The 25,713-nt window shown below is 42.8% G+C and overlaps 1 protein-coding gene across 1 annotated transcript in view; it reads right to left on the bottom strand.

The window, feature by feature from the left end:
- LOC136652991 (vomeronasal type-2 receptor 26-like) overlaps positions 1-25,713 on the bottom strand; it is a 74,361-nt gene that overhangs the window by 25,187 nt on the left and 23,461 nt on the right. The window contains exon 6 of the mRNA XM_066629918.1: positions 21,852-22,084. Coding sequence (XP_066486015.1) covers positions 21,852-22,084 — 233 coding nt within the window. The remainder of the gene's footprint in view (positions 1-21,851; positions 22,085-25,713) is intronic.

Here is a 25,713-nt window from a genome sequence, read left to right as displayed (position 1 = left end):
TCCTGTATTATGGTGTCCTGTTGAAATGCATCCTAGTCATTGGTGTCCCTGGACATTTGTGTCTGGGATTTTTGCGGCTGCTGTGGGGCCGCAGGATGCAGCAGTAGCTGTTTTGGCGCTGCTACTTTTGGCGGCCGTGCCACCTTTAGGATCGGGCTGCTCATCTGGCATAATTAGAACAAATCTCAAATCTGGTGTATGAGGGATGATCCAAGGAAGAAATTTGCTTTAGATTCAGAGAACTAATGTTTTGCAGCCATTCTTGGAACATTCCACTGTGTCCAACGTGCTTTAAACCTAAGTATCTCTCGCACACTGCACACTGCTTTGAGCATTGGTTAGAAGTATGGAAGGGTCAAGACCAGGGGTGTCCAAAGTTTTTGGCAGGAGGGCCACATCAGCTCTCTGACACTGTGTCGGGGGCCGGGGGGGGAAAGAATTAATTTACATTTAAAATTTGAATAAAGTTACATAAGTTTACATAAATGAATATATTAAAGATGAACTTGAATGAATGAATGAAGGTCTTGCGATAGCTCAAGACCTATAAAAGGACTTGCACAAAGCAAGACTGGCCTTTCCTTTGCTGCTATTACTGCATCACAGACATGAAACAGGAAGCAGTGAAGGAAGCCCTCATCACACAGCTCATGCTGTTGCAGGTTCAGGCAAGGATGCAGGTGGACACCAAGGAGATTTCAAGGAAAACAAGCTTTTATTTTCAGCCGGCTGCTGGTCACAGAGGAATAGCTTCAAAGTCTGTGACACCCGATTTCTTGGGGCTTTGGGTTGATATACAGAACAAATCCTCATTGTAAAGCATCGGTCACATTTCTGATTGGCAAACAGCATATCACGTGAAGCTTTGCCCCTGCCTACATATCCCACTACTCAATTTCTGCGCTGCATGCTCTACCTTATGTGGCATTTAAGAAAGCTGTGGAAAATTACTAAGTGCAAAAGCTTCTTCTCTCTGTCCTTGTATAGGCTAGTAGGATGCTTGCAAAAGTCTCTTTTCTCTTCCAACCACCTGTCTGTTGCAGTTAAGCTAGCAGTTTCCTGTTTTCTTTTTAACTTCAAAAGTTCTGCAAAACAGCTTCTTGTGGTCAAAGCTTGTGTCTGCAACACCACTTCCTCTTTAACACAGACACAGGGGTATGTCTAAGCATTCAGCTGAACTAAACAACCAAGTACAAGGGCCTACTTTAGCCAAGCACTCTGTACATGCTCAGAACAGACTCAAATAATTCTGCTCATGTATAAAATCCCAGAAATTTCCGCTAGGCTCTTCCCACAACATGAGAGGTCAAACAGTTGCCTGCATGCTGAGAGCAGTTGTGTTGGGCCAGTGTGAGCTCCAACAAATCTCCGGAAGGCCAGAGGCTCATTGGAGACTGGGGGCTCCATGAGGGCCACATTGAGGGGCCTTGAGGGCTGCAAGTGGCCCCAGGGCTGGGGTTTGGGCACCCCTGGTCAAGCCAATCCAAAATTAATACTAGAATATTTCCTATTTAGCTTATAGCTGAATCACAACCCACCTGGTTGAACACGCTATGCCATGTGACAGCCTCTTCATTAATGGTGAACTCTTTGCCAGGAAGAGTCTGTGGATTCATCATTCCTGCTTTCACTCTCAAGAAGGACTGGTTGGGGAAAGTCACCCAGTTAATAATATCAAATCCAGCGGCTAATTCACCCTCCTCGTCAAAAGACACCAGGTCTCCAGCACTGTTGTTAAATGAGATGCTTCTCAGGAAACGAAGAGCCTGAATTGAAAGAGGTCAAGGAGGAGTGTGGCTCTGTTTGCTTGTTCAATACAAATTATAAGCACCAGTGCCTGGAAGTACTTTGGTTTTGTTTTCAAGAGGAAACCAAACTAAAATGAAACAAAAACTGCTGGGGTGTCTCTAACACATTTTGATACCACATTTCCTCCAAGGATCCCAGGGTTCCTCTGCTCCTTTTCCCCTCTCAACAAAAAATGCATGGATCCCTATGGAAAGTGAATGTGAGCCGCATTGCGTGTTTACTCACGAGTAGTTGAATGTGCCTTAGACCGTTGGAAAGAGCAGGCTGAGCAGAATCCAACAACACCAGAATGGCCCTGATCCAAAGAATGCAGCCCCCAAAAACACCTGAGAAGGAAGTCCCTCCCTCCAAGCAGATGAATGTATTGAGCCCTATGGAAAGCGAAACTAAGCCTCACAGTCAAGTTTACTCATGAGTAAGCAAACATGCCTTGGCTGGTGTGGAAGATCAGGTGAAGGAGAGTGCAAGGCTACCAGAATGGTCCAGATCCTATGCACTTGCAGCTAAACAAGTGCTCCAGAGGGCTCCCCCCCACTAAAAAGGATCAAAACAGAGGCTTCAGCTGATAAGGTGAACCTTTTTGAGACTTGCAAAGCCAGGTGGATCCTGACAGTGATCTGGTTTAAACAGAAGTTCTTAAATTGAACCGGGCACTGGGCAGGGCTGAAAACTTTACTGTTTTCGGAGGGGGGGGGGTGTTATTGCAGGCAGGCCACAGAGGAAATTCACTTGGAGGACCAGGCTGGTTTCTGCTTATTTAATTACTTTTTAGTTTTACTTTATTTATACTTACTTATTTTGATTTGCCTTTGAATTTATTGGAAAATACAATTGCTATAAGTGAAATTATAGAAGCAATTAAAATACAAAAAGTTCAAAAAATGCCAGGCCCTGATGGATTACCAGCTGAGTATTATAAGAAATTTGAAGAAGTATTGCTGTTACCATTTAAAAAAGTCATTGATGATATATGGGAGACTGGAGAAATGCCAAATTCATGGAAGGAAGGAACAATTACTTTGATAAATAAACCAGACACGGATGAAAAAGAAATTAAAAATTATAGACCCATCTCGCTTTTAAACAAGGATTACAAAATTTTCGCTTCAATTTTAGCTACAAGATTAAAAAAAAAGTATTAAATCAGATAATTAAAGAAGATCAAACTGGTTTTTTTTACCAAAAAGACAATTGAAAAACAACATGAAAATGATAATAAATATACTGGAATTTTTTGAAGCCCATCCAGATAAGAAATTAGCTCTAGTGTTCTTAGATGCTGAGAAGGCTTTTGACAATTTACATTGGGACTTTATGATTAATTGTCTGCAAGAATTAGATTTTGGTCCAAAATTTATCAAGATGATAAAAGGAATATATTCAGACCAGAAAGCAAGGATAAGAGTAAATGGAGAACTGATGAGAGAGATTAATATTCAACAAGGAGTAAGACAATGTTGTCCATTTTCACCATTGTTGTTTATCTTGACATTAGAAATACTGAATAATGTAATAAAAGAAGATGATAGACTGAAAACGCTCAAAATTAAAAGTGAAGAATATAAATTACAAGCGTTTGCGGATGATCTGGTCTTTATTTTGGAAGATCCACTCAACTCCATGGAATTTTTAATAGAAGACTTAAAGCAATATGGAGAAGTAGCAGGCTTAAAAATAAATTACCAGAAGACCAAAATGATACTTAAAAACATAAAAGACAATGATATAGAACGATTAAAGACATTTGGACTACAGATAACAAACAAAGTAAAATATCTAGGAATTACAATTACAAAAAAGGCAAGTACATTAATGGAAGACAATTATATCAAATTAATGAAAGAAATAAAAAAAGATTTGGAGAAATATAATAAACTGCAACTATCTCTAATGGGAAGAATAGCTTTATTGAAAATGAAAATATTACCAAAATTAATGTTTTTATTTCAGACTATCCCGATTATTTTGAAGAGATCTTTTTTTGAAGAAATGAACAAAATTACTACAAAATTTGTCTGGCAAGGTAAAAAAACCGAGAATAAGACTGAAATTATTGCAAGAAGATTAAAAAAAGAGCAGGATTTGGACTACCAGACCGGGAATTATATTATCAAGCAGCAGCCTTAAACTGGATAAAACATTGGGGACTTTTATTGAACGCAAAAATTTTAACATTAGAAGCACGTGATTTACAAATAGGCTGGCATGTGTTCCTCTTTTATGATAAAGTTAAACAGCATGGATATTTTAAACAACACATTTTAAGAAGATCTTTAATTTGGATATGGGATCAGATAAAATATAAGATATATTTTAAATTACCTAGATGGATAAAACCACTCAAAATAGCAACGAATCCAAACTGGATTAAAAAAGATCAAAATAAACCATACAGTGACTTGCTGAATAATAAAGGAGAGATTTTAAGTAAGTCTGAGTTAGAAGAGAAAGGAATAAAGCTGGACTGGTGGAATGAAATGCAAATAAGAACAAATTACAAGAAAACCAAAAAATAGGTCTATATGAAGAAGATATAAGTTTTGATAAAATATTTTTGATTGATGAGGGGAAGTATATAAGAAAAATGTACAGTTTTCTCCTGGAGATGAGAATGGAAGATGAGATAGTTAAAGATGCAATGGTGCGTTGGGCAAAAAAAATTTGGATATAATATATCAATGGATGATTAGAATCAAATTTGGAATATAAATATTAAGCTAACTAAAGCAGTGTCTATTAAAGAGAATTTATATTAAATGTTTTATAGATGGTATTTAATACCAGGGAATCTGTTCCAAGACTTCCCATGGATACTGAATTCTACGGACAATTAAATCCGCAGGTGCCCTCAGAGGATCCTATCTTCTGCTTGTGTCTGGTAGACCATCTAGCTGCAGGCCTCCTTTGCTTTACCTTTTGCTATATCTTCTGTTTTCATTCCCTAATGACACCTTTCCTTGCAAGAATATAACATGATCCATCTCTGAAGTCAACTGAATGGGCTTGGTTCTCTTCTCTTTTATGGATAAGGGAACTGATGTAGAAGTGCAGCATTACCTGAAAACACTGTGGATCTGGAGGAGACAGTCTACATTTGGCCACCATTGTTTTGTGCCTGGTCCTAAATGAGAACATCTTCTTCAGTGCATGTGCTACAGCATGGACGGCGTTGTAGATGCTGTAGCTCTGGCCAGTCATACTGTTTTCAAAAAGAGTTCCTGGAAGGTTCTCCAACCTCTCTTGGCCAGTGCAGGGATCTCTGGTGTCCTCGCCATCAGCTGAATGAGAAAAGGAACAGTCGAAAGCTTGTTCCCAGAAGATCCTGATGAAATCATCTCCTTTGTGATACTTGGGGTGTAAAACCTGAAGGAATTCTGGAAACCCCAGCACTTCATTGGAATGAATTGCAAAAGACAAGGCCCCATGAAAGAAATGTATATTAAGATCCCTGAGCACACTAAGTAATGACAAATCCCAGCGGGCTGTCATAATCCACATCTTTCCAAAAGATGTCTCTGTAATACCTTCTAATATTGTATAAAAACGTAGGAACCATTCCAAAGCTCCTGAGGTTACAGTTTCTGCATTCATAATATATATTTTGACTTCAGGCTTGAAGAACGATTTGAACCACAACACAATAGGGTTTGTTAATTCTGAGTTTACTAATTTTGCTGCCTCTGAAACTTGAGATAGTGCCATTAATTTTGTATTGGAGGCTGAACAGATTCCATTTTCAGAAAACATTTTCATCATGGTCTGCACAAATCTTTCTCCATTATCATCATCTATAGCAATGATCCCAACCCACGTCCATTGAAAATGCTGGAGTAGACGGACGATCCCTCTGTACTGATGTTCTTCATTAGGGACCATCCGGTAAAAGGAAGCGAGCTGCATTTTCACATTCATCACTGGAGGTAATGCACAGTAGGCAATCTAAAAAAATAGTAATATTAATTATTAAAGGGAGAAGAAAAAGAAGAATACAGTGTGAGGGTCAAACTCATTCCAAACAGTAGTGAATAAGGTCAAATACCTTTGTTTTTTAAACTATCCCTTCTCTCCTAATGTAATAGAAAATATAAAGCAGCTTGCAAAAGACAGTAAATATTACAAAATAAATACCATAGTCTAAAAACAATTATGGCAAGATTATAACAGAAAAAATGAATCAGCTCCCCAAAATGATCAAGAACCAACTGAAATATTCCCAGGTCATGAAGTAAAACAATGCATATGGGATACAGTGGGTGCCACTTGGGCACCATGGCATTGCCACCTGGGAAGTTAGGTAGGATTGGGGTGTAAATCGATCACACTCTTTATGAAACTCCTTGGAAGGAAAGGTGTTTGTGTTCACAGCTGGAATTCTTCATCTTCTTTACTTCCTCTTTTACTGCTTTGGGTGTCGAGGGAGATACAAAGTTCTGGTTTTTGCCCTTCTCACAGCCTCTTCCAATATCATTTGATATTGTTGCAATATATCTTTGATATTGTCTCCCCATCGTCCTCTGGGTCTGCCTCATTCTCTTGGCCCTTCTCCTCTCTTAATATATGCCTTATACAGTATAGAATCCCAAGACATTCTCTCTAGGTGAGCAAAGCACTTTATTAGCTGTCTTTGTATATACGTAATATAGCAGTGTTTCTCAAACTGTTGGTTGGGACCCACTAGGTGGGTCGCGAGCCAATTTCAGGTGGGTCCCCATTCATTTCAATATTTTATTTTTGATATATTAGGCTTGGTGCTATCATGGCATGTGGCTGCATTTGGGGAAATGTTACAGATCTGAACTTTTAACAGAGTACTATGTATATGCTTTTAACAATGATAGTTAATGGCGCTTAATCCTGCATAAGTGTAGGTAGGATTGCAGCCTAGGATTGTTAAAAATTTACCTGCTTGTGTCACTTCTGGTCATGACATCACTTCCAGTAGGTCCTGACAGATTCACATTCTAAAAAGCGGGTCCCGGTGCTAAAGATTTAAGAACCACTGATAAATATAGAATTGGTTCTATTCCAATTCAATCCCTTATTATCTCATTCCTGATTTTATCCCTTCTGATTACTCTGACAGCTTTCCTCAAATATCTCATTTCTGTAGTAACTAACTTTCTCTTATGGCCTTTTCAGCTTCACTAGATGCTGTTCCAGAACCACCATTCAGAGCGCGATACCATAGCCTTTTGAGACTGAAGGTTGCCAACAACAACAAATGTTTGACACTGGTAACATATAATAGGGATGAATATACACTGTATGATGTGCTTCTTTGTATTAATCAGTACTATCTTATGTTGTAAAAGTGGAGGTCACTGTCCCCATACTTGGCTTGCCTTGCTACATCATATATTGATCTCTTCATCCATTTACCATGTTCAGCAAATGTTGTTCCTGGATATTTAAACTTAGACACTTGTTTTATACTTGATTTCTCTATTGCAATATTTAGAGTATGCTTGTCTCTTCCACTTGCCATTACTTTGGTCTTTTCTTTACTAATTCTCATATTATTTATCTCACATTCTTGATTCCTAGATCAAAGGTGTTGCTGTAGTTCCTTAGCTGTACCTGCTAGCAATGCGTCATCATCTGCAAAGAGTAATTCATTAATTCCTGGGCTTGGTTTTTTTGCTTATACTGTCTAAATAGGTATTAAATAACAATGGTGATGGCACACATCCCTGCCTTACTCCAGATGTTACTGTGAAAGGTTCCCAAGTTTGCTCTAGCTACACTTCTACAGTCACTGTTTAAGCTTTGCATAATCTGATAAGGTGATCAGTTATTCCATATTGGGTCAATGTTTGCCATAACAATTTCCTATCATTAAAAATGCTTTCTCTTGCTCTATAAATGCAACAAAAGTGTCCTTGTTATATTCTATTTTCTTTTCTTTTACTTGCTTAAGTGTAAAAATTGCATCTGTACTACTTCTGTTCCCCCCCCCCCCTAAAACTCATCTGTTCTTCTGCTAGTTGTAATTCTATAACTGCTTCATTCTTGTTTCTATTATCTTAGCAAACATTTTCCCTGCATGGCTCAAGAGTGAGATGCCTCGGTACTGTGTGCATTCTTGCTTGCTCCCTTTATTTTTCCACAATGATATTATTACTGCTTATTGCCAATCTGTGGGTGCAGTTAATTATATCCAAGCTGCATTCAAGATCCTATGCAACCATCTAATGCTGGAACTGGAACTTGACAATTTACATTTGGACACCAGAAAAGAAAAGAACAGAGGCAGCAAATTATCTATCATTACCCTATCAGTTGCTGGAAAGAGAACTCTTAAGTGAAACAGAGCAGAAAATAATCCCCCTTCTTTGAGATTGTTGTACAGAAAATCACCTGAGACCTGCTTTCTGGTAATGGCTTACAGCGGAATTCTAAATTGAGATTAAGCCAGTGCAAGTCCCTTGCACCAGCTTCCAGGTGTGTGAAGAATGTTTACTGGCCTTCCCAAGCTGAATCAAACCCTAGCAAAAGTAAATTTGTGCTGGTGGTGGGCCTCTAGCATGAGGGTTTGGGGAGGGCAGGGAAAAGGCGCTTCATGGACGTTCTGGGGTGGGGGGAGGGCAGGTGGACCAGTGGGCAGGACAGGCCTGGGAGGGGGGTAGGACTAGCCTCTGGTGCTTAGGCCAGATCCTACCCCCCCCCCAGCATCCAGGCCTTACACTCGGCTGCTTGGATCTGCACCAGCTATTTAGCTCGTGCTGATCCTAGTAGCTCCTTTGAGGTGGCTGGAGAATTCGACAGGGTAAGGGGTCAAAAGTCCCCTTTACTATAAGTTGTGCTAGGTCCACCTCCAACCCTATGCTGGTTATAGCACAGGGCCAGTTGGCCTGCCTTTTCCAATGCAGGTTAGGATTGGGCTGCTGTAAATAAAAGGAAAGCCTGTTTTTCTATAAACCAGCCAGAATGAATGTCCCCAACAATTCAATCAATGATGGTCAATGAAAAGGCAAGACAGAACAGATATGCTCTTAGTTAAGCAGCAAAGGTGAGGCTGTCAGCCTGGAAAAACACAAAGGAGAACAGTTTGGCAAACATGGTTATGATAACAGAATTAGATGCATTTGTACAGTTTTCTCAAATGTCTTCAAAAAATAATTATAGGTGTTTATTTTTGCCTGAAAGCTTTAAATTTGACTAAGTGGCAAAGGCTAGTCCCTGGCCTAACCTAAGAAGCCAGAATTGCAACTTTCATTTCAGTTGGGGTGTGGGGAGGCTATGAACAAAAATTACATCAGAAACTCCCACCAAACACAAATGTCTGTCCCCTTTTCTAGCAAGTTTTTTTGAGAAACTTGTATGCCTAATGATCTGAGATGACTTTTCTTACATGATGACATGGGTGGGCGGATCAAAAAAACCTATAGCTCTGAAAAGGTCTATCTTTACACTGTTCACAGTGCAAATTTCAGGTCTTTTGATGGGGCCAGTTGTTTTTTTTTAAATCCCTGTGTTAAACATGAATGCAGCCTCAGTAGAAAATGGTTATATATTTTAACTTGGAATATTTCATTGCTCTAGCAACCACCACAAATGGCATGAGACAAGTACAGCTTGTTGGAATGAAATGGGCCATTTTACTGATGACAAAATCAATTCCATGGATAGACTGCAGCAGGCCCTCAGTACTAAGCATTTCACTCCTCAATGCGGTCACCTACTCTGAGGGAGATGCACAACTGCCACAACACTTCACTGAGCTTTAGAAGCTTTGCTCTAACCAGAAATTGGCCCTCATCAATTCTGGGTTATCCCAAACAATCTCTGGAAAGGAGTCAAGGCAGCCAAACTGCTCAGCCCATCACAAACTAGAAGGCCTCTAGGATGGACTTTGCAACTTAAACTAAAGGGGTCAGCAGCCACTATCCCCAAGCTAGCTAGCCTCTTGAGTTTGATACTGGATTTCCTTCTGGCCTTTACTTACTTTAGGATGACCATCTACTCCCAAATCCACACTACAACTGCCAGAAATAACTAAGGTAATACCACACTTCAGGAGCAATCTGAGATAAACACACACACACACACACACACACACACACACACACACACACACACCTTCCTACCAAGTGTCAAACAGGCGAGGAACAAAAAATTCCTATTTGGCCACTGAACATTGACTAACTAATCTCAGACTATCCATAGGGCAGTAGGGAATGGGTGGCCACCTAATTCAGGTACTGTTTCCATGGAATAGAGAGAAAACAAAATCATCTGCATAACCTCTAGGAACTCATGAATGTTCCTGACTATCAGATGAAAGTGAAAATACTCTCACAGATGAGAAGGTTGCTGCAGAAATGCTTGGAATACCTGTGAAATCTTGTAGATGCTCAGCTGAGTAGCCATGTAAAGAGAGATCTCCAAATCAAGCGCTCCAATGACAGCTACCAGATGTTTTTGCTTGTCACAGTTGAAGTTGGGAACAATCCTGTCTTGGGTGGAAAGCAGTTTCAGGGTGTTCTGAAGAGTCATTCTCTCATTGAAGTAACTGTCATAGATGTGGAAGCCCAGGCTGACATTGGGTAGGATCTTGGGGTTCTAATTGATCTCCTTCGCAGCAAAGACCAAGGACAGGATGTGTTGATAGTTATTCGGAATGGAACTAAGGGAAATGTCAGATTTGGAATGAAACCCACATTCAAGCCTTCATGAAATACCTAGCAGCAAGTACTCTGTCATCTACAGTAGAAACTGTAGTATAAGTTGAGAAATTTCCACCAATAAATCAAGCTGAGATCATCTCCTTGCCTTATCTGCATGGTCACTCAGGGGTCAAGAATGTTCCTGCAGCAGAGATAATGGCAGGGCAATCAATCTCCATGGTGATGGGCTCCAGGGCAAGCTGTAGCCAAAGTTAACCTTTTCACTGCTCCTTCCATTTGAATCAAGCAAAGCTTTTCACTCTCTGCATCCTCATTCCATTTTGCAAATGTTTGGCACAGGTATGGCACAGGATACACCAGGATGTAACCCTCATTTCCATTTGAAACAAAGTCCAATTCAGTTCACTATTACTTAAGAATAACACCCATGGAAAAGAATGGGGTCTACTTCTGAGTAAATCAGGTTGCAACTATTTGTAGCTGCACTTGTTCCCAGTCATTCCTTGTTGCTTGTCTCTCTACTGTGCACACTCTCTGTTATGTGTTATATGCTGTATGTTATATGTAGAGCCTCTGGATTAATACCTTAAAGAAGGATTTGATTAATGGTATGTTGTTTAGATTGCACTTACTCTGATGGTGTTTACAAAAAGGTTGTGAAGAGCAGAATTTATAAAGTCAAAGAATAAAAATGTCATATGATATATGACTATTTTTTAAAATAAATTAGAGACTACATTTCTTAGGTAACAATTATGCATAGGTTATTTTTTAGGATCTAGCCTCAGGTAAAATCAGACAAAACTATAGTCAGACACCTCCCCCCCCCCAATTTAATCCCTGACATATCCGAGGTTCATAGAAAATTCCATGGTTTTTGTCTCAAAACCTGCCCTCAATTTACCTGTGAGATCAACTTATGCTCAAGTGTCTGCAGTGAATCACCATACCTACAAATTGTATTAGAATAGAATTTAATAACATTTCAAGCCTACATACGACGAGAAAGATTATAAAATAGATATTAATTATTGATTATTTAATTAGTTTAGGGGTGGGCAAAGATTCAACTTTAGGGATCTTATACCTTTAACAATTGTATGGAAGAGGGAATTGCAGCAAGTGCAGCTTGTCATCGCACAGATGACAGGCTGTACCTGCTAGAATTCTCTCTCCTACATAATTCTCTCCAGGACCTCTAAAGTTGAAAGTTTGCCCACCACTGAATTAGATTATTAAAGTATAATATTATTATAAGATTAAAATATAGCTCGTATGTTCATTAGATTATTAACATATAATAAAAATATAGGTTTTAATAGTTGCAGATTATTAAAATAATGCAATATTTTCTAACTTTTGAGTACATAGAAACATTTTTTTTCTAGGCAGATTTCCTAGCCTCCTCTAGATTCTGCCTGTTCTGAAAGATAATAAATTGCTGTACAGGATTCAGACCACATGAAGCACAAGCCAATTCTATTAGCTTCAAGAGAAGCAACAGAACAGAAAAATTTACTTGTTTCATTTGACTCCATTAAAAAAAAAGTAACAGAAAGTTCCCAACTTTCATTGGGCCTTTGCCATCATCCTATATTGTATCTTAAACAATGTGCTAAAATCAATGTGCCTTTTCCCCATAGATGCATATGCTCATGACAAGTGGTTCATAGGTGACTGAGGATTGAAGTAATGCCCCTTCCCAGCCACCCTGAAATTCTATCTTTTATGAGATCTGACCACCTCTTCCTCTGGCATTTATGTTTTTTCTGGCTGTTGCCGGGTCTGAGGACAATGAGTTCCCAAGCTACCTAGATGAAGGACTAATGATGAGACATGAGATGGGGGAAAAGACCAGAATGCACCAGCAAGGACAAGATCTCTCATTGGTGAATTCAGATCTCAATCGCTAGCTCCAACAAAATGTTCTTGTTTGTTATGTTTTGCAAAAACTGATGGCACTGACTTCCTCTGGATATTCTTTAAAATATAATAAGAATTGTAGACAAATGGAAAATTTTACTCCTCATGTTTCAGTGGATCTTTATTTTCTGCAGAAGTCATGGGTATACTATAGCTTAGTGGCTTCCAATCTTTTTTAGCATTGGGACCCGCCCAGGAAAAAGTTTCTCTTTACCAGCTGCTCAAGCCTCTCTGGCTATAATGGTGTTTGGGCAGCAGTGCTCCTTCCAAATAGTCAGATGTTTAACCCTTAATTAAAGTAGCCTAATCTACCCTGTCATGACTCACCAAAATTGGGTAATGACCGACTGGTAAGCCATGGACCTACAGTTTGGGGACTGCTACATAGCAAAAGCACCGACTGAAAGAAATGCTTCAAAGAACAGGATGTTCATGTGAGCTGAAATCAACTAATTACCCAAAGGACACAACTGATTGAATGTATTCAGCATTCATGTTTACTAGATGCCTGCCCTTGATGTTTGTGACTGTTTAAGGTGCACTCTGACCTGAAGAGCAGTGAAATAGGTACAGTGGCCACGAGTCAGTTGTAAAGTACATACTTTGTAAGCAGGAGCTCCATCTACAGCAGGTTCAGAGTGGGCTGAGATTGGTTTTTATCTGAACCCCTTGGAGCTGCCACCAGTCACTTTCCAGAGTATTGGAGTAATGGTCTGACTCAGTACAGAAGCTGGAAATGCATGAAAAATCTCAGGGGGGAAAAAAAACATGGAGGGCATGAAACAATGCAATCTAAGGGAAGATGAGGAACGGCTACTGAATGCTATGGAGGAATAAACGTACTTCCTTACGCAAGTTCATCCAACAGCTTTGTTTTGGGGTGTTCACTGAAATACATTAAATTAAAAAAAAAACAAGATGTGGATGAAATAATGTGCTATAAGGGAAGATGAGAAATACAGGCTAAAGAATGTAAGATTTCAGGCACATGATGTACGAGTAAATATACGTGTACAATTCTTGAAATAAACCTGCTAAGAGCTGTGAGTATGTCTTCAAAAACAATCATAAACAGGCTTGCTTTGCATTGTCCTCTTCTTGTATAATGTATTGATAAGATAAAATAACAGCTACTGAATGCTATGGAGGAATAAACACATTTCCTTACGCAAGGTCATCCAACAGCTTTGTTTTAGGGTGTTCACTGAAATAAATGTCATCAAACATGAAGAAAAACTGTGACACAATTGCTCCAATGATTAAATCACTGCTCTGATGATACTTGTATGGGAATTGGGAGGGATCTGTGATTGTACACATAGCATTCGGTGTCTTACACCCTGTTGGAAGAAATTGCAATTTTAAAATCAGCAGCAGCAGCAGAAATATTTGTCCCATGTTAGGCAAAATGTGACTCAGAATATTGAGAATATTTCTTTCTATAATGCAATATTAGTCACTTCACAACATCCTTGTTCAATGGGCGTAGCCTCTTTTCCTAGTTTAATATTTGGTAGATGAAACGGACACAGTGCTTGATGTTCACAGTCCCTTCATCCAGCCCTGACAGTATTTTGTAGAAGCGTCCGTCCTTTCTTATTGCTTGTTCTTATGTCCTTAGAAGCAGTCATGTGGGATTTGGCTAGATGGAACATGTCTCACCATAATTGAAGTCAATTACAGGATTTCCCATCATTGTTCCAGACTTTTGTGATGGGTGAGATAATGCTTGCATCAGATGAGAAAAAGAAAATATTTCGTTGATCCCTCACAGCCCAATCCAGTGCTATTGTTCCCCTTTCCGCAAGTAATTCCCCAGCCTTCCCTATAGGGCTACTTTGATTTAGCTGGTAGAAGTCTAAGCATCCCGATGGAATGCTGGCAAGAGCGGGAGGGTGAAGCTTTGCAGATCTCACCCTCCTCCTGGACCTAATCAACCTTGTTCCATACTCCACACCCCCAAAATGCTCCCTCCTTGCCTCCAAAGCACCCTCCCATTACCCATCCTCAACCAGGCACAACTTTACCTGCACCATCCAGTGGAAGGCCTGGATGCAATGCCAGTGGGGTAGCACAGGCCTCCACACCAGTGCTGCTAACTCTGGGTGTCGGGATGTGTGTTTTAGCGTATTTGTGACACCTCCACCTACTTGGAGGCTGCTGTGCCAGCTGATCTTTCGATTAGGATTATGCTTCCACTAACTTAATGGGATATGAGAGTTAATTTAACCACAGTAGGGCCCACAGAAAACTGCTAACTCTCTGGGTGTCAGGATGTGCCTTATAGCACATTTGTGACACCCTCCCCCTGTGCAGAGCCTGCTGCGCCAACAGATCTATAATTAGGATTATGCTTTCAGTAGCGTAGGGCCCAATCCTGAACAGTGCACGCCAGTTTACCGTTGGCGCGCACCTTTGCAAACATGCCATAAGGCACGTTTGCGGGCCCTACCGCTGGGCAAGAGCTTCCCCTTGCCCCTGGCTGAGCTGCTGCAGCCAACAAACCTGCGTTGGATGCAGTGCAAGCGTCCTGGCTTGCCTTCTCCAGCACAGGTTTGGATTGCGCCCTAACACCAAGATTTCAGCATGGCTCTGTAGTTGGTAGATGAAAGAACACTGCTAGCCTTGCACATCAAACTCATTACATATTATTGTTCAGATCAAAATATTAGGGCCCAATCCTATGGTCCGCACTGCGCCTCCGCGGCGCGAACCACAGTTGCAAAAGTGCTATAAGGCACGTTTGCAGGGCTTACCGCCGGGCTCCCACCAGAGGTGGCTTAGCTCCGGCTGGCGCTGAGCCACTGCCTGGTGGGTGCCCGCGTTCCACAGCTCGGTGGTGCCTGCGACCGCTGGGCTGTGGAATAGCAAACGGAGTGGGGATGGGGGCATTCCAGGGAGGGGGGAGGCCAGCGTGATGTGGGGAGGCGGCGGGGAGGCCGGCGTGACACATGGGGGGCATGCCAGAGGCATGCCTGGGGGCAGGCGGGAGGAGGATCCGCGGAGCTCTGCTCTGCAGGATCCTAGGCGCTTGTGGAGGCTGCGTACCTTACATAAGCACCTTTACTTTAGCGGTGCCCAAAGTGTGCCGCTAAAGAGAGTAGCCCCATTGTGGGGCTGCCTCCCTTACCCAGGAGAAGGGGACGAATGTCAGCTATTTTCGAGGTGCCTCCAGTGGTAGTGCGAGAGGTGCTGGAATCGGCGGCAGCCCTCGTGGTGCCGCCGAGCAGCGGCGCTCTGGACAGCTCAGGATTGGGCTGCCCGTTAGGATTGGGCTGTTAAACCCTACATTAAATTTCTAGCTTCCACATTTCATATCAGAATCTATAACATCCTAAAATATGGTTCACCTCTGTGATAAACCCAAGCCTAACAAAATCCTCGTGCAGTGATACAATTGTGGTGGTGTGGGCTACATTACATCACATGGGGGATATTTTGCTACTTGAGGTTTCCTAAACTGCATTGGTGGGGGAAGTATAGGATTGGGTTCCCGTTTACTTAAGAGTAGACACTGAATCCTTATTCCTACTAACTCTCCCGCACTAGACCTGCCTAGGTGGCACATAGCCACCCTACGTAAACACCACACAGTAAGGATAGATTGGGGCAGGTGAAATAACTTCACTCGGAAGGCCAATCCGTTCTCAAGGAAAAGATATCCTACCTGGTCTTCCTACCTCTGCTTCAGGGCTCAAGAAAATCCACTGTGTGTGCCTGTGTGTTTAAACAGCGAGGTTTCCCATTTTTAATTCCTATGTGATCGCAGCCCAGTCCATCTCAATCTAACCCTGCCTATGCATCAGCACCCATGGAGTGCATGCTGCATCCTGTCGGGGAGTTAGCAGTCCTGGAGGGCTCCTCAAGGTCCACTTGCGCTTCACTCTGAGCCAGCAATTTTGCTACTGTAAGTCTGATTGTGTCCAGGGAGGTGGATTGAGGCTGGGAAGATGAGCTGCTGCCTCCAATAAGAACCCCTTCCCGTGCACACTCACCCCACTCCTGCCCTGATCAGAAACTCTGCCATTTCTCTGCTCCCTGCTCTGTTCCATCACCACCCTGGGCCCACTGCCAAATCAGCACTGGCTGATAGAGGACACTCTGCTAGGGGGTGCATGCAGGTGCCAGTGGTGGGCACTGGGGGAATGTCACTTGTGCTGGAATCCTTCACTTTCCACTGGCAGAACACGTGTTATTCCAGTGGAAGTGGGGATAGGATTGGGCTGAAAAGGTCTGCATTCTAACTATTTTCTCCTTGAGTAACTCCTCAAGCAAAAACAGCTGCAAGTAGAGTGACAAAGCTGCAGTATTGTGTAGGAGCAGATGGGGAAGAGAACTACTGCATCTACTTGATCTCATCTGTGCATTTGTGAATGCATCTGGTGTGCTAAAAAAGTGCAAGGCATCATGCTGCCTGTGTTAGTGCATGCCACTATGACACCGTGATGAACGGGAGCCTCCATCTGAACAGAAAAACTTAACGTGTGCATAACCTGAATTGACTGAGATGTGGAGAAAAAACTTTTCAGATCAGTAACTTGCAGAAAGGAGGAGCTTTGGATGTGTAATGCGTAATCAGAGAGCATGGCTGTAGGTCAGGTAAAAGAAAGGCGCCTTAGGACATGGTAGGATAGCAAAGAGTTTGAAATATTGTTGGGGGAGCCAAAGGAATAGCAGAGATATAGCACAGTTTCTGGCCGTTCATTGACACACAGGAAAGGCAAGCCACAAATCAGCTCAGAGTACTGGTGAAAGATACACAATCACCTGAATAGGATATATCAAAATTTCACTCCACATCTATTCCCAGACATACATTTCATTATTTCACTTCAATCCCACCATAAGATTTTCTCCTAAACTGCTTCACAGGAAAATGAATACCGATCCTGGTGAAGCACAAGATTAGAAACGTTGAGATAAAGAAATATACGTGTGCCCTTCATAAGATGCCTGAATTTAGCGTCAACAGTCTTCAGGCTTCAGCATGCTCCAGTCCTATCCTTTCCTCCCCCCCCCCCCCCGCAATACAGTCATGCTGAAAATGTGCACACTGTATCCTGGAAGGGAAGCAGGAGGCTTTGGAAGGAAAAGGAATTTAAATCCCCTCTTGCCTCTGTAAGCCTCCGGGGTCTCAATGGGTCTCCTTGGTTCTTTGCCAGCAATCTGACTGGCATAAGTCTGAAAATAGAATGGGGACAAGAAGGTTTTATGTATGGAGGAAAGGACTGGGCATCCACAACAAATGCCAGAACCTCTGTACCCCAAGTTCCTCCCCCTCCCCACCCAGTTACATCCTATCCCCTCCCCTTTTCCATCCTCCCCACACCCCATCCCAATTCACATGCTGGGTTACCTGCTCAAGCAGTTGGCCTGCATGGTGAGGCATGCAGGAAGGCTTCATCCTTCCCACTGGCACTCTAGGACTATATGTTGCCAGACCATGATTTACAACTGCCTTACAGCAGCCAGCAATGACAGAATGCCATTTTCACCAGCAGGGCAGTCCAATACGATTGGGTCGTTAGTAATTTCGCCTAATTAGCTGATCCTTGCTGTTCAGCTCAGGCCTCAGGAGAATTAAGTAGCATTTGGGGAAAAAGATACAGCCCAGCAAGCCAGCACTAGAGGCCAAAATGGAGAAGATCTCCACAGCCACCATGTACTTCCCCTTGGTGCTCAGATAAGGTGGAAGAAAGGACAACCACACACTGCAAAATACCAACATACTGAAAGTGATGAACTTGGCTTCATTGAAACTGTCTGGCAATTTCCTGGCTAGGAAAGCCATACTGAAACTGACCATAGCCAGGAATCCCAGGTAGCTCAGAGCACAATAAAACATGGTGATGGAGCCTTCATTGCACTCCACTACAGGTTCTTCAGCCAGAGAGTCCATGTCCAAATCTGGAAATGGGGGGGCAGTGCAGAGCCACACAGCACAGATACTGGCTTGAATCAGGGAGCAGCCAAGGACTATGGAGTTGGCCAGCCTCTTCCCCACCCATTTCCTCATCCTGGATCCTGGCTTGGTGGCCATGAAAGCCAGAACCACAGTGATGGTTTTGGCCAAGACACATGAAACAGCCACTGAGAAGATGAGACCAAAACATGACTGTCGCACATAACAGGTGGCAGCCTGAGGTTGGCCAATGAACAGCAAGGAGCAGAGGAAGCAGAGCAATAAGGAGACAAGAAGAAAGTAGGTGAGGTCTAGGTTGTTGGCTTTGACAATGGGAGTGTCCTTGTTCTTGATGAAGATTCCAAGCACCAAAACTGTCATCAGAGAAAAAGTAAAAACCAAGACGCTTAATGTAATTCCCAAAGGTTCTGTGAAAGAGAGGAAATGGAGGTACTTGGGGAGGCACTGATCTTGTTTCTTATTTGGAAACTGACCATCTGGGCATTTGTGGCAGTCATCCATATCTGAAAAAAAATGTGTCAAGGCTTGAAGTAACCAAGAAAAATGGAGATTGCCAGCCTCTTTCCCTCACATTTCCTCATCCTGGATCCTGGATTGGTGGCCAAGAAAGCCAACAACACAATGATGCTTTTAGCGGAGACACAAGAAACAGCCACATAATCCTTCTCTCATGCTTCCATGTATCCTCTAATTAAATCTTCCTCCACATTCTGCAGAGTGATTGTGACATTCCATGAACTGTAGAATAACCCATACTCATTCACTTTAAACTTGCATTTTATCCTCTGAAGTGGCAATAACATGTGGTTCACATAGCCCAATCTGACCTTACACCAGCCCATAGCATGAAGCACTGCCCCCCTGGATTTTATCAAAGGTTAAAGCAAAGAATGCTAGACATTGAGGCACAAAACCTCTTTGAGCTTGCTTCTAGAATTTGCTCCCCTCCTAATCTCTCGATCCCTCTTAAGTATGGGCAAATGGCTCCTTACCTGAGTATTTTGATCAACCCTGCTGAACGTCATGCAATCTCCTTGGCAAGATTCAATGTGTTTCCATTCAAGATCACAGAATGCAGATATAGGCAAATACCATATAAAGAACGCCCCTGCCCTTGTAATTTGGGAAATATTGAATCAATCACACACATTCTTTTTTATTGTCCTCGGCACACTAAATCCCGCCACACTTACATGACTCCACTTCCTGGGAAAATAAATGGTCTTTCGGATGAGGCTAAACTGAAGTGTCTCCTAAATGACTGCTCACCAGATGTGTTAGAGGGAGTTTCTACATTTTTACTCTTAGCGATTTCTAAGCCTTCTTAATGTAATGTGTCAAAAAATTGATATTTTATGTTGAACTGTAAATGTATTTTTAGTAATTTAGTAACTTAACTCCGTTTTTGATCAATGGCATTAGGACTGATTATGTTTGCTTTTATGGTTTCTTTATCTGTGCCTAAGAAAGGTTTATTCATTCATTCATTCATGAAGCACTGCCAATAGAGAGAATGATGCATGCTATGGTGGGGCAGCAGACAGCCCAGAAGTGGTTAGTATGAATCTGACCTCCCTGTAGGTTGCCTGGCATCTACTGCGTCTCCTTAGGCCTATGACAGCTATGGAGTGAGTTGAAGGACAGTCAGAGGCATGTAAGGTCAGGAACAGGAGCAAAAGGTCTTGGAGTTAATGACTGCCACAGAGCGCCTATTCATCCCAACCTTGAACCATGTCCTATGCAGTCCTCTCCTCACTTCAATCCCCCCCGTACCACCCTGCCACTTCTTTATCCGCTCTGAAGGGGCATCTGGCTGTCACTGTAATGCACAGGGACTCCACCTATTTGCACTGTCGTCTTAGTAGCTAAGAAGGTGGTGCGGCTTTTATGCCACCAGACTGGGACTTACATTATGAGAGGATCACGAGATCTGCCATTGTGAGCCCTGGATAGGATTGGGGCATTTCTCTGTTTTGAGGAACTGAAGTAGAGGAAAAGAAAAACCAGTCTAGGATATGAGATGTTGTATGAGTCCAAACACTGAACATGGTATTTCCTACCCTTCTTGTATGAAATCTTCCCTTCAGGACATGGATCACAATCGTAGCAACAAAATGGGTTCCCTTCTTTCTTTTTTCTGCTGTAACCTGGATAGCAGGGATCATTACACAAAGCAATGGGCAGTCCCTAAGCATAAAAAAGAAGATGACATGTATTGCATCTCCACCTTTTTAACCAAGACCTATATGCTATTCCCCCCTAAGGTTTCCCCCTAACTCTAAGTTAGTGAAATTTAGCAACAAACTGTTCATAGCTGTGGCTTCACAAAACCTTCTGGAGTGCTAAGTTGGTCACTGCAAGGCATTTTGGGCACTGCCAGTACACTGAATGAATAGCTTCAGAATGGCTGTGGATAGGTTCAGCATGACTTCACAATGGCCACCATGAATTCATAACGGCCCCAGCGAATTCAGAGGATAGCTTTAGTATGGCCTCAGATAGCTTCAGGGTGGCTGCGAATGCTACAGATAGCTGTAGATAGTCAAGAACTGGCAGCACAAGAGCTGACAGGTGTAAGCAATTGTGATTCTGGCCCTGTGCCTCCTGGGGCCAGGGCTGAAAAATGCAGCACCCCCTGCAGCCCAGAAGTAAAAAAAGTCACTTCTGGTTTTTGGACAAGTCACTTATTATGCCTTCTGAGGCCTGGAATGGCTGTGGGAGGTTGCCCCCCACCGAGGGGTTCCCTAGAACATTTGCTCTCCCTGATCTTCCTGGTATGCCAGTGTCTGTAATGCAACTTCCTCTTCTACTTCGGGAACTCCTTGCCTGGCAAGATCATCCCCTGGTACTTTACTACTCCCAGCTGCTCCCAGCATGTGGTATGCAGACCAGCTTCAGTTTCCACAAGAAATATTTGCCGATTGAGTGTACAACCTAGAGGCAAGAGGGCAAACAAAACAAAAATAGATGGGTTATGAGTGCGACAGGGAATTTGTGAACTGCTGATTGATGAAAACACAGAAACTAAGGGCCCAATCCTATCCAATTTTCCAGTGCCAGGGCATCTGTGCCAATGGGGCAAGCATTGCATTCTGTGGTGGGGAGACAGTCACTGAGGCCTCCTCAAGGTAAGGGAACATTTGATCCCTTATCTTGGGGCTACATTGTGGCTGCACCGGTGCTGGAAATTTGGATAGGATTGGACCCTAAGTCCACAGATGGGGCAGGGGGAGAGCTCCCAATCTTCATTTTCATATGTTCAGAAGCTGGAATAGTCATTTTGTTGGAAGTTGAATTGGGGGAAAAGAAGTAACTCTGTGCATTGCTTTAGGGTTTGAGAACTACTCCTTTCCATACTTTTTGGAATAAGTGCCACTTTGTCCAATATGCCTTGAAACTTAGCATACTTACTGTTCCAAGCATAAAACCTGCACACTGGTTTTGGGATTCCTAAGAAAATTTAAGGTAATTGAAAGGCGTTACTTAGAAGTAAGGGTCAAGATGAGCATGATTGAATGCTGGTACATTTCCCACTTAGCTTTCCATCTCACAGCTGAATCAGATCTCACCTGATTAAACATGCTGTGCCATGTGATGGAATCCTCCTCAATGATGAACTCTTTGCCAGGAGGAGCCTTTGGATCGATCACACCGGCTTTCACTCTTGAGAAGGACTGGTTGGGGAAAGTCACCCAGTTGATCAGATCAAACCCAGCTGCTAATTCACCCTCCTCATCAAAAGACACCACGTCTCCAGCACTGTTGTTAAAGGAGATGCTTCTCAGGAAAGGGTGAAGCTGAACTGAAAGAAAAAATGTACAGAGGGACTTTGTTTTTGTTGTGTTTTTGCAGCAATTTTCAGTCTTTTCCCTCTCATGGCACACTGACAAGGCACCAAAATTGTGAAGCACACCATCGGTTTTTTGACAATTGACAAGACACACCGCACTGACAGCAGGAGCTTGCATCCCCCACTGGCTCTACTAACAAATGATCCTCCCCAAATCCCTGCGGCACACATGCAGACCATCCAAAGCATGCCAGTGTGCCACTGCACAGTGGCTGAAAATGGCTGGTTTATTGAGTACCATTGATAAGGGTATGTGCCTTGGTTCCCATACTTGAATGTGTGAGAGCACAGTGGAAACAAATACAGGCCTTATGGATCAATCCTTTAGGCCAGTGGTCTCCATACTTTTTGGCCAGAGGGCCACATCAAATATCTGGAATGGTGTTGAAGGCCGGAAAAAGATTTAAATATAAAGTTTAAATAAATAAATTAGAGATGAAGCTTAGTTGAGTTAATAAATGAATGACTGGGCTCATTCATTCAACCTCTCTGGCCCTCAGAACACCATCCAGACACAACCAGAGCACAGCTCTGGTCATGTTCAGTTGAGTGGGCCAGAGGCTTTCAGGGGGCAATATGCTGGCAGCGGGCAGGATAGAGGCTTGCTGCGGGCTGCATCTGGCCCCCCGGGCTGGGGTTTGGAGACCCCTGCTCTAGGCCATTTGTGACCCAGTCCTTTAGGCCTTATCTTCTACTCCCAGTCCTGCAATACACCTGCCAGAAGAGACCAACCTGGCTAAGCTAATACCTCACCTCAGAAAGCATTTGGGTAGGCTTAAAAAAAAGTATATCTCTGCCATGTGCCAATCAGGCAAAAGGCAAAATATTCCTATCAGGCTTCACCTAATAATCTCAGATTATTCTTGAGCTGCAACACTGAATGCTGAGCTCAGGACAAAAACACAAAGGAGAAACATTGCAGGAGCACAGCCCACAAACAACAGCCAAATCAGATAAGGCTCTGCCACAACATGAATTTGAGACAATACATTTCCTAAAATATGTATGCAGATCTCTCTCTCTCTCTCTCTCTCTCTCTCTCACACACACACACACACACACACACACACTAACCACTAATACCAATTTCTGATCCATTTCTGAATTCAAAAGATAAGGTTTGTTTCTCTTCTCTTTTATCATATCCATGAATAAGGGAGCTGATATGGAAGTGCAACATTACCTGAAAACACTGTGGATCTTCAGGAGGCGCTCTACATTTGGCCACCATTGCTTTGTGCCTGGTCCTAAAGGTGAACATCTTTTGCAATGCGTGTGCTACAGCGTGAACCAAATTGTAGATGCTGTAGCTCTGTCCAGTCATGCTCTTTTCAAAAAGAGTCCCGGGGAGGTTCTCCAACCTCTCTTGGCCAGTGCAAGTAAGTCTGCTGTCTCTGCCATCATGGCTATCAGAAAAAGCGCAATTGAAAGACTCTTCCCAGAAGATCCTGATGAAATCATCTCCTTTGTGATAACTGGGATGTAAAACCTGAAGGAATTCTGGAAACCCCAGCACTTCATTGGCGTGAATTGCAAAAGACAAGGCCCCATGAAAGACATGTACATTCAGATCTCTGAGTGCTGTCACTAATGAGAAATCCCAGCGGGCTGTCATAATCCACACCTTCCCTATAGAAGTCTCTATAACACCTTCTAACATTGTATAAAAATATATCAACAATTCCAAAGCTGATACAGTTGGAGTTTCTGCATTCATGACATATACTTTGACTTCAGAATTGAAGAGTGATTTGACCCTCATAACAAGAAGGTTTCCTAATTCTACAGGGTTTATTAGTTTTGCCACCTCTGAACTTTGAGATAGTGCTGGCAATTTTGTACTGAAAGCGTCACAGATTCCATTATCAAAAAACATTTTCTTCATGGTCTGCACAAACATTTCTCCGTTATCATCATCTGTAGCAATGATCCCAACCCAGGTCCACTGAAAATGCTGAAGTAGATGGACGATCCCTCTGTACTGATGTGCTTCATTAGGGACCATCCGATAAAAGGAAGGGAGCTGCATTTTCACATTCATCGAAGGAGCTAATGCACAGTAGGCAATCTGAAACAACAACAACAACAATAATAATAAAGTACAGTGTGAGGCTGAGGTATTCAGTCTGTGTGTCGGGGCTCCCTAGAGAGGCATGGCTAGTTCCCAGGGGCGTCCTGAGGCATCTGGGGGAGAGAGGTGGCCATAGCTGCTGTGCTCAACTCAGTTGCATGTGCTGCCTCCCGACTTGCTGCTTTTCTGCAGCTGTGAGCGATGTGGGTGGGGCAGTGTGAGGTGGGGAGGGCTGTGAAAAATGGTGGGGGGAGGTGGGGGAGGGCTGGCTGGGAAGGCTGGGAAGGTTTGCTGGAAGGTGTGGAGAGAAGGCTGACTGGGAGAAGCTGGGAGGTGTGAAGTGCTTTCCTCTGCTTGGGAAGGAGGGAACCCAGCCTGCTCTTGGGGGGGGGTTCCAAATGCCCCAGCCTGCATTCCTCCATCTTGCCTGGGGGAATAGGGGTGGCATCTGCATGTTGGGTGTGAGCAGCCCCCATCTACTTTGGGGTGAGTTGTAATCTTGCTCTGTGTGGGCTGCAATCCTATCCACACTTTCCTGGGAGTCAGCCCCATTGACGCAAATCTTAGCCAAGGTCTTCACCTTCAAAAAAGAAAAAAAGCCGCTCTTGATGTCTTTGTCTCCAAAAATTGATTAAAAAATAAAAATACCCATTCCTTTTCAGCCATCCCCCTTTTTCCTCCTGCCTCTTGGGGGGTGGGGTACTTCCCATGTTGGCTGCTATTATAAGACAAAAGGCACAATCCTAGCTCGGTCTACTCAGAAGTAAGTCCTATTTTGTTCAGTGGGGTGTACTCTCAGGTAAGTGTGGTTAGGACTGCAGCCTCAGAGTACTGGCAGCTGTTTTTTGTTTGTTTGTTTGTTAGTTTCTAGTGTATAATTATAACATCTTCATCCCCATTTTGGGGGTAACTGTGGTGAGGTGTTGTAATGGGGAGCTGTGGCCAATGGCCACAAGGATCAGGGGAGCTGTATTTCTATGCCTGATCAATGACTGGTTGCAACCTTGAATGTTTTAATTTTGTTTTCTTGACAGATTGTTTATGCCAATAAAGGTGGAATGAATGAATGAATGAATGAAGTAAAATAATTTAGCAGATCAGACCCAAATAAATTATGCAAAACTATTAAAATTATATTCATTAAAAGTGACAGCCTATCATGTCACCAGTCAAAAGCCTTTTTGAATAAAAAAAAGTCCTGAGGCCTCACCAAAGGTCTATGGCAGTGATTGTCAACCTTTTTCATCTCATGACACACTGGCAAGGCACTAAAATGGTCAAGGCACACCATCATTTTTTTGGCAATTGACAAGGCACACTGTGCAGTCAATGGGGGGCTCACATCCCCCCATGGTCCTATTGATAAATGACCCCCTCCCACATTCCCATGGCACACCTGGGGACCATTTGTGGCACACCAGTGTGCCGCGGCACAGTAGTTGAAAATGGCTGGTCTACAGACAGGGAGCCATTTAAATTCCAGTGGAATTCATTCCAGAAACAAGAAGCC

This window comes from Tiliqua scincoides, chromosome 5, assembly GCF_035046505.1.
Source record: "Tiliqua scincoides isolate rTilSci1 chromosome 5, rTilSci1.hap2, whole genome shotgun sequence".
In the NCBI taxonomy this organism is placed as follows: Eukaryota; Metazoa; Chordata; class Lepidosauria; order Squamata; family Scincidae; genus Tiliqua; species Tiliqua scincoides.
The sequence above is the reverse complement of the archived record's forward strand: the minus strand, read 5'-3'. Positions and strand labels throughout refer to the sequence as shown.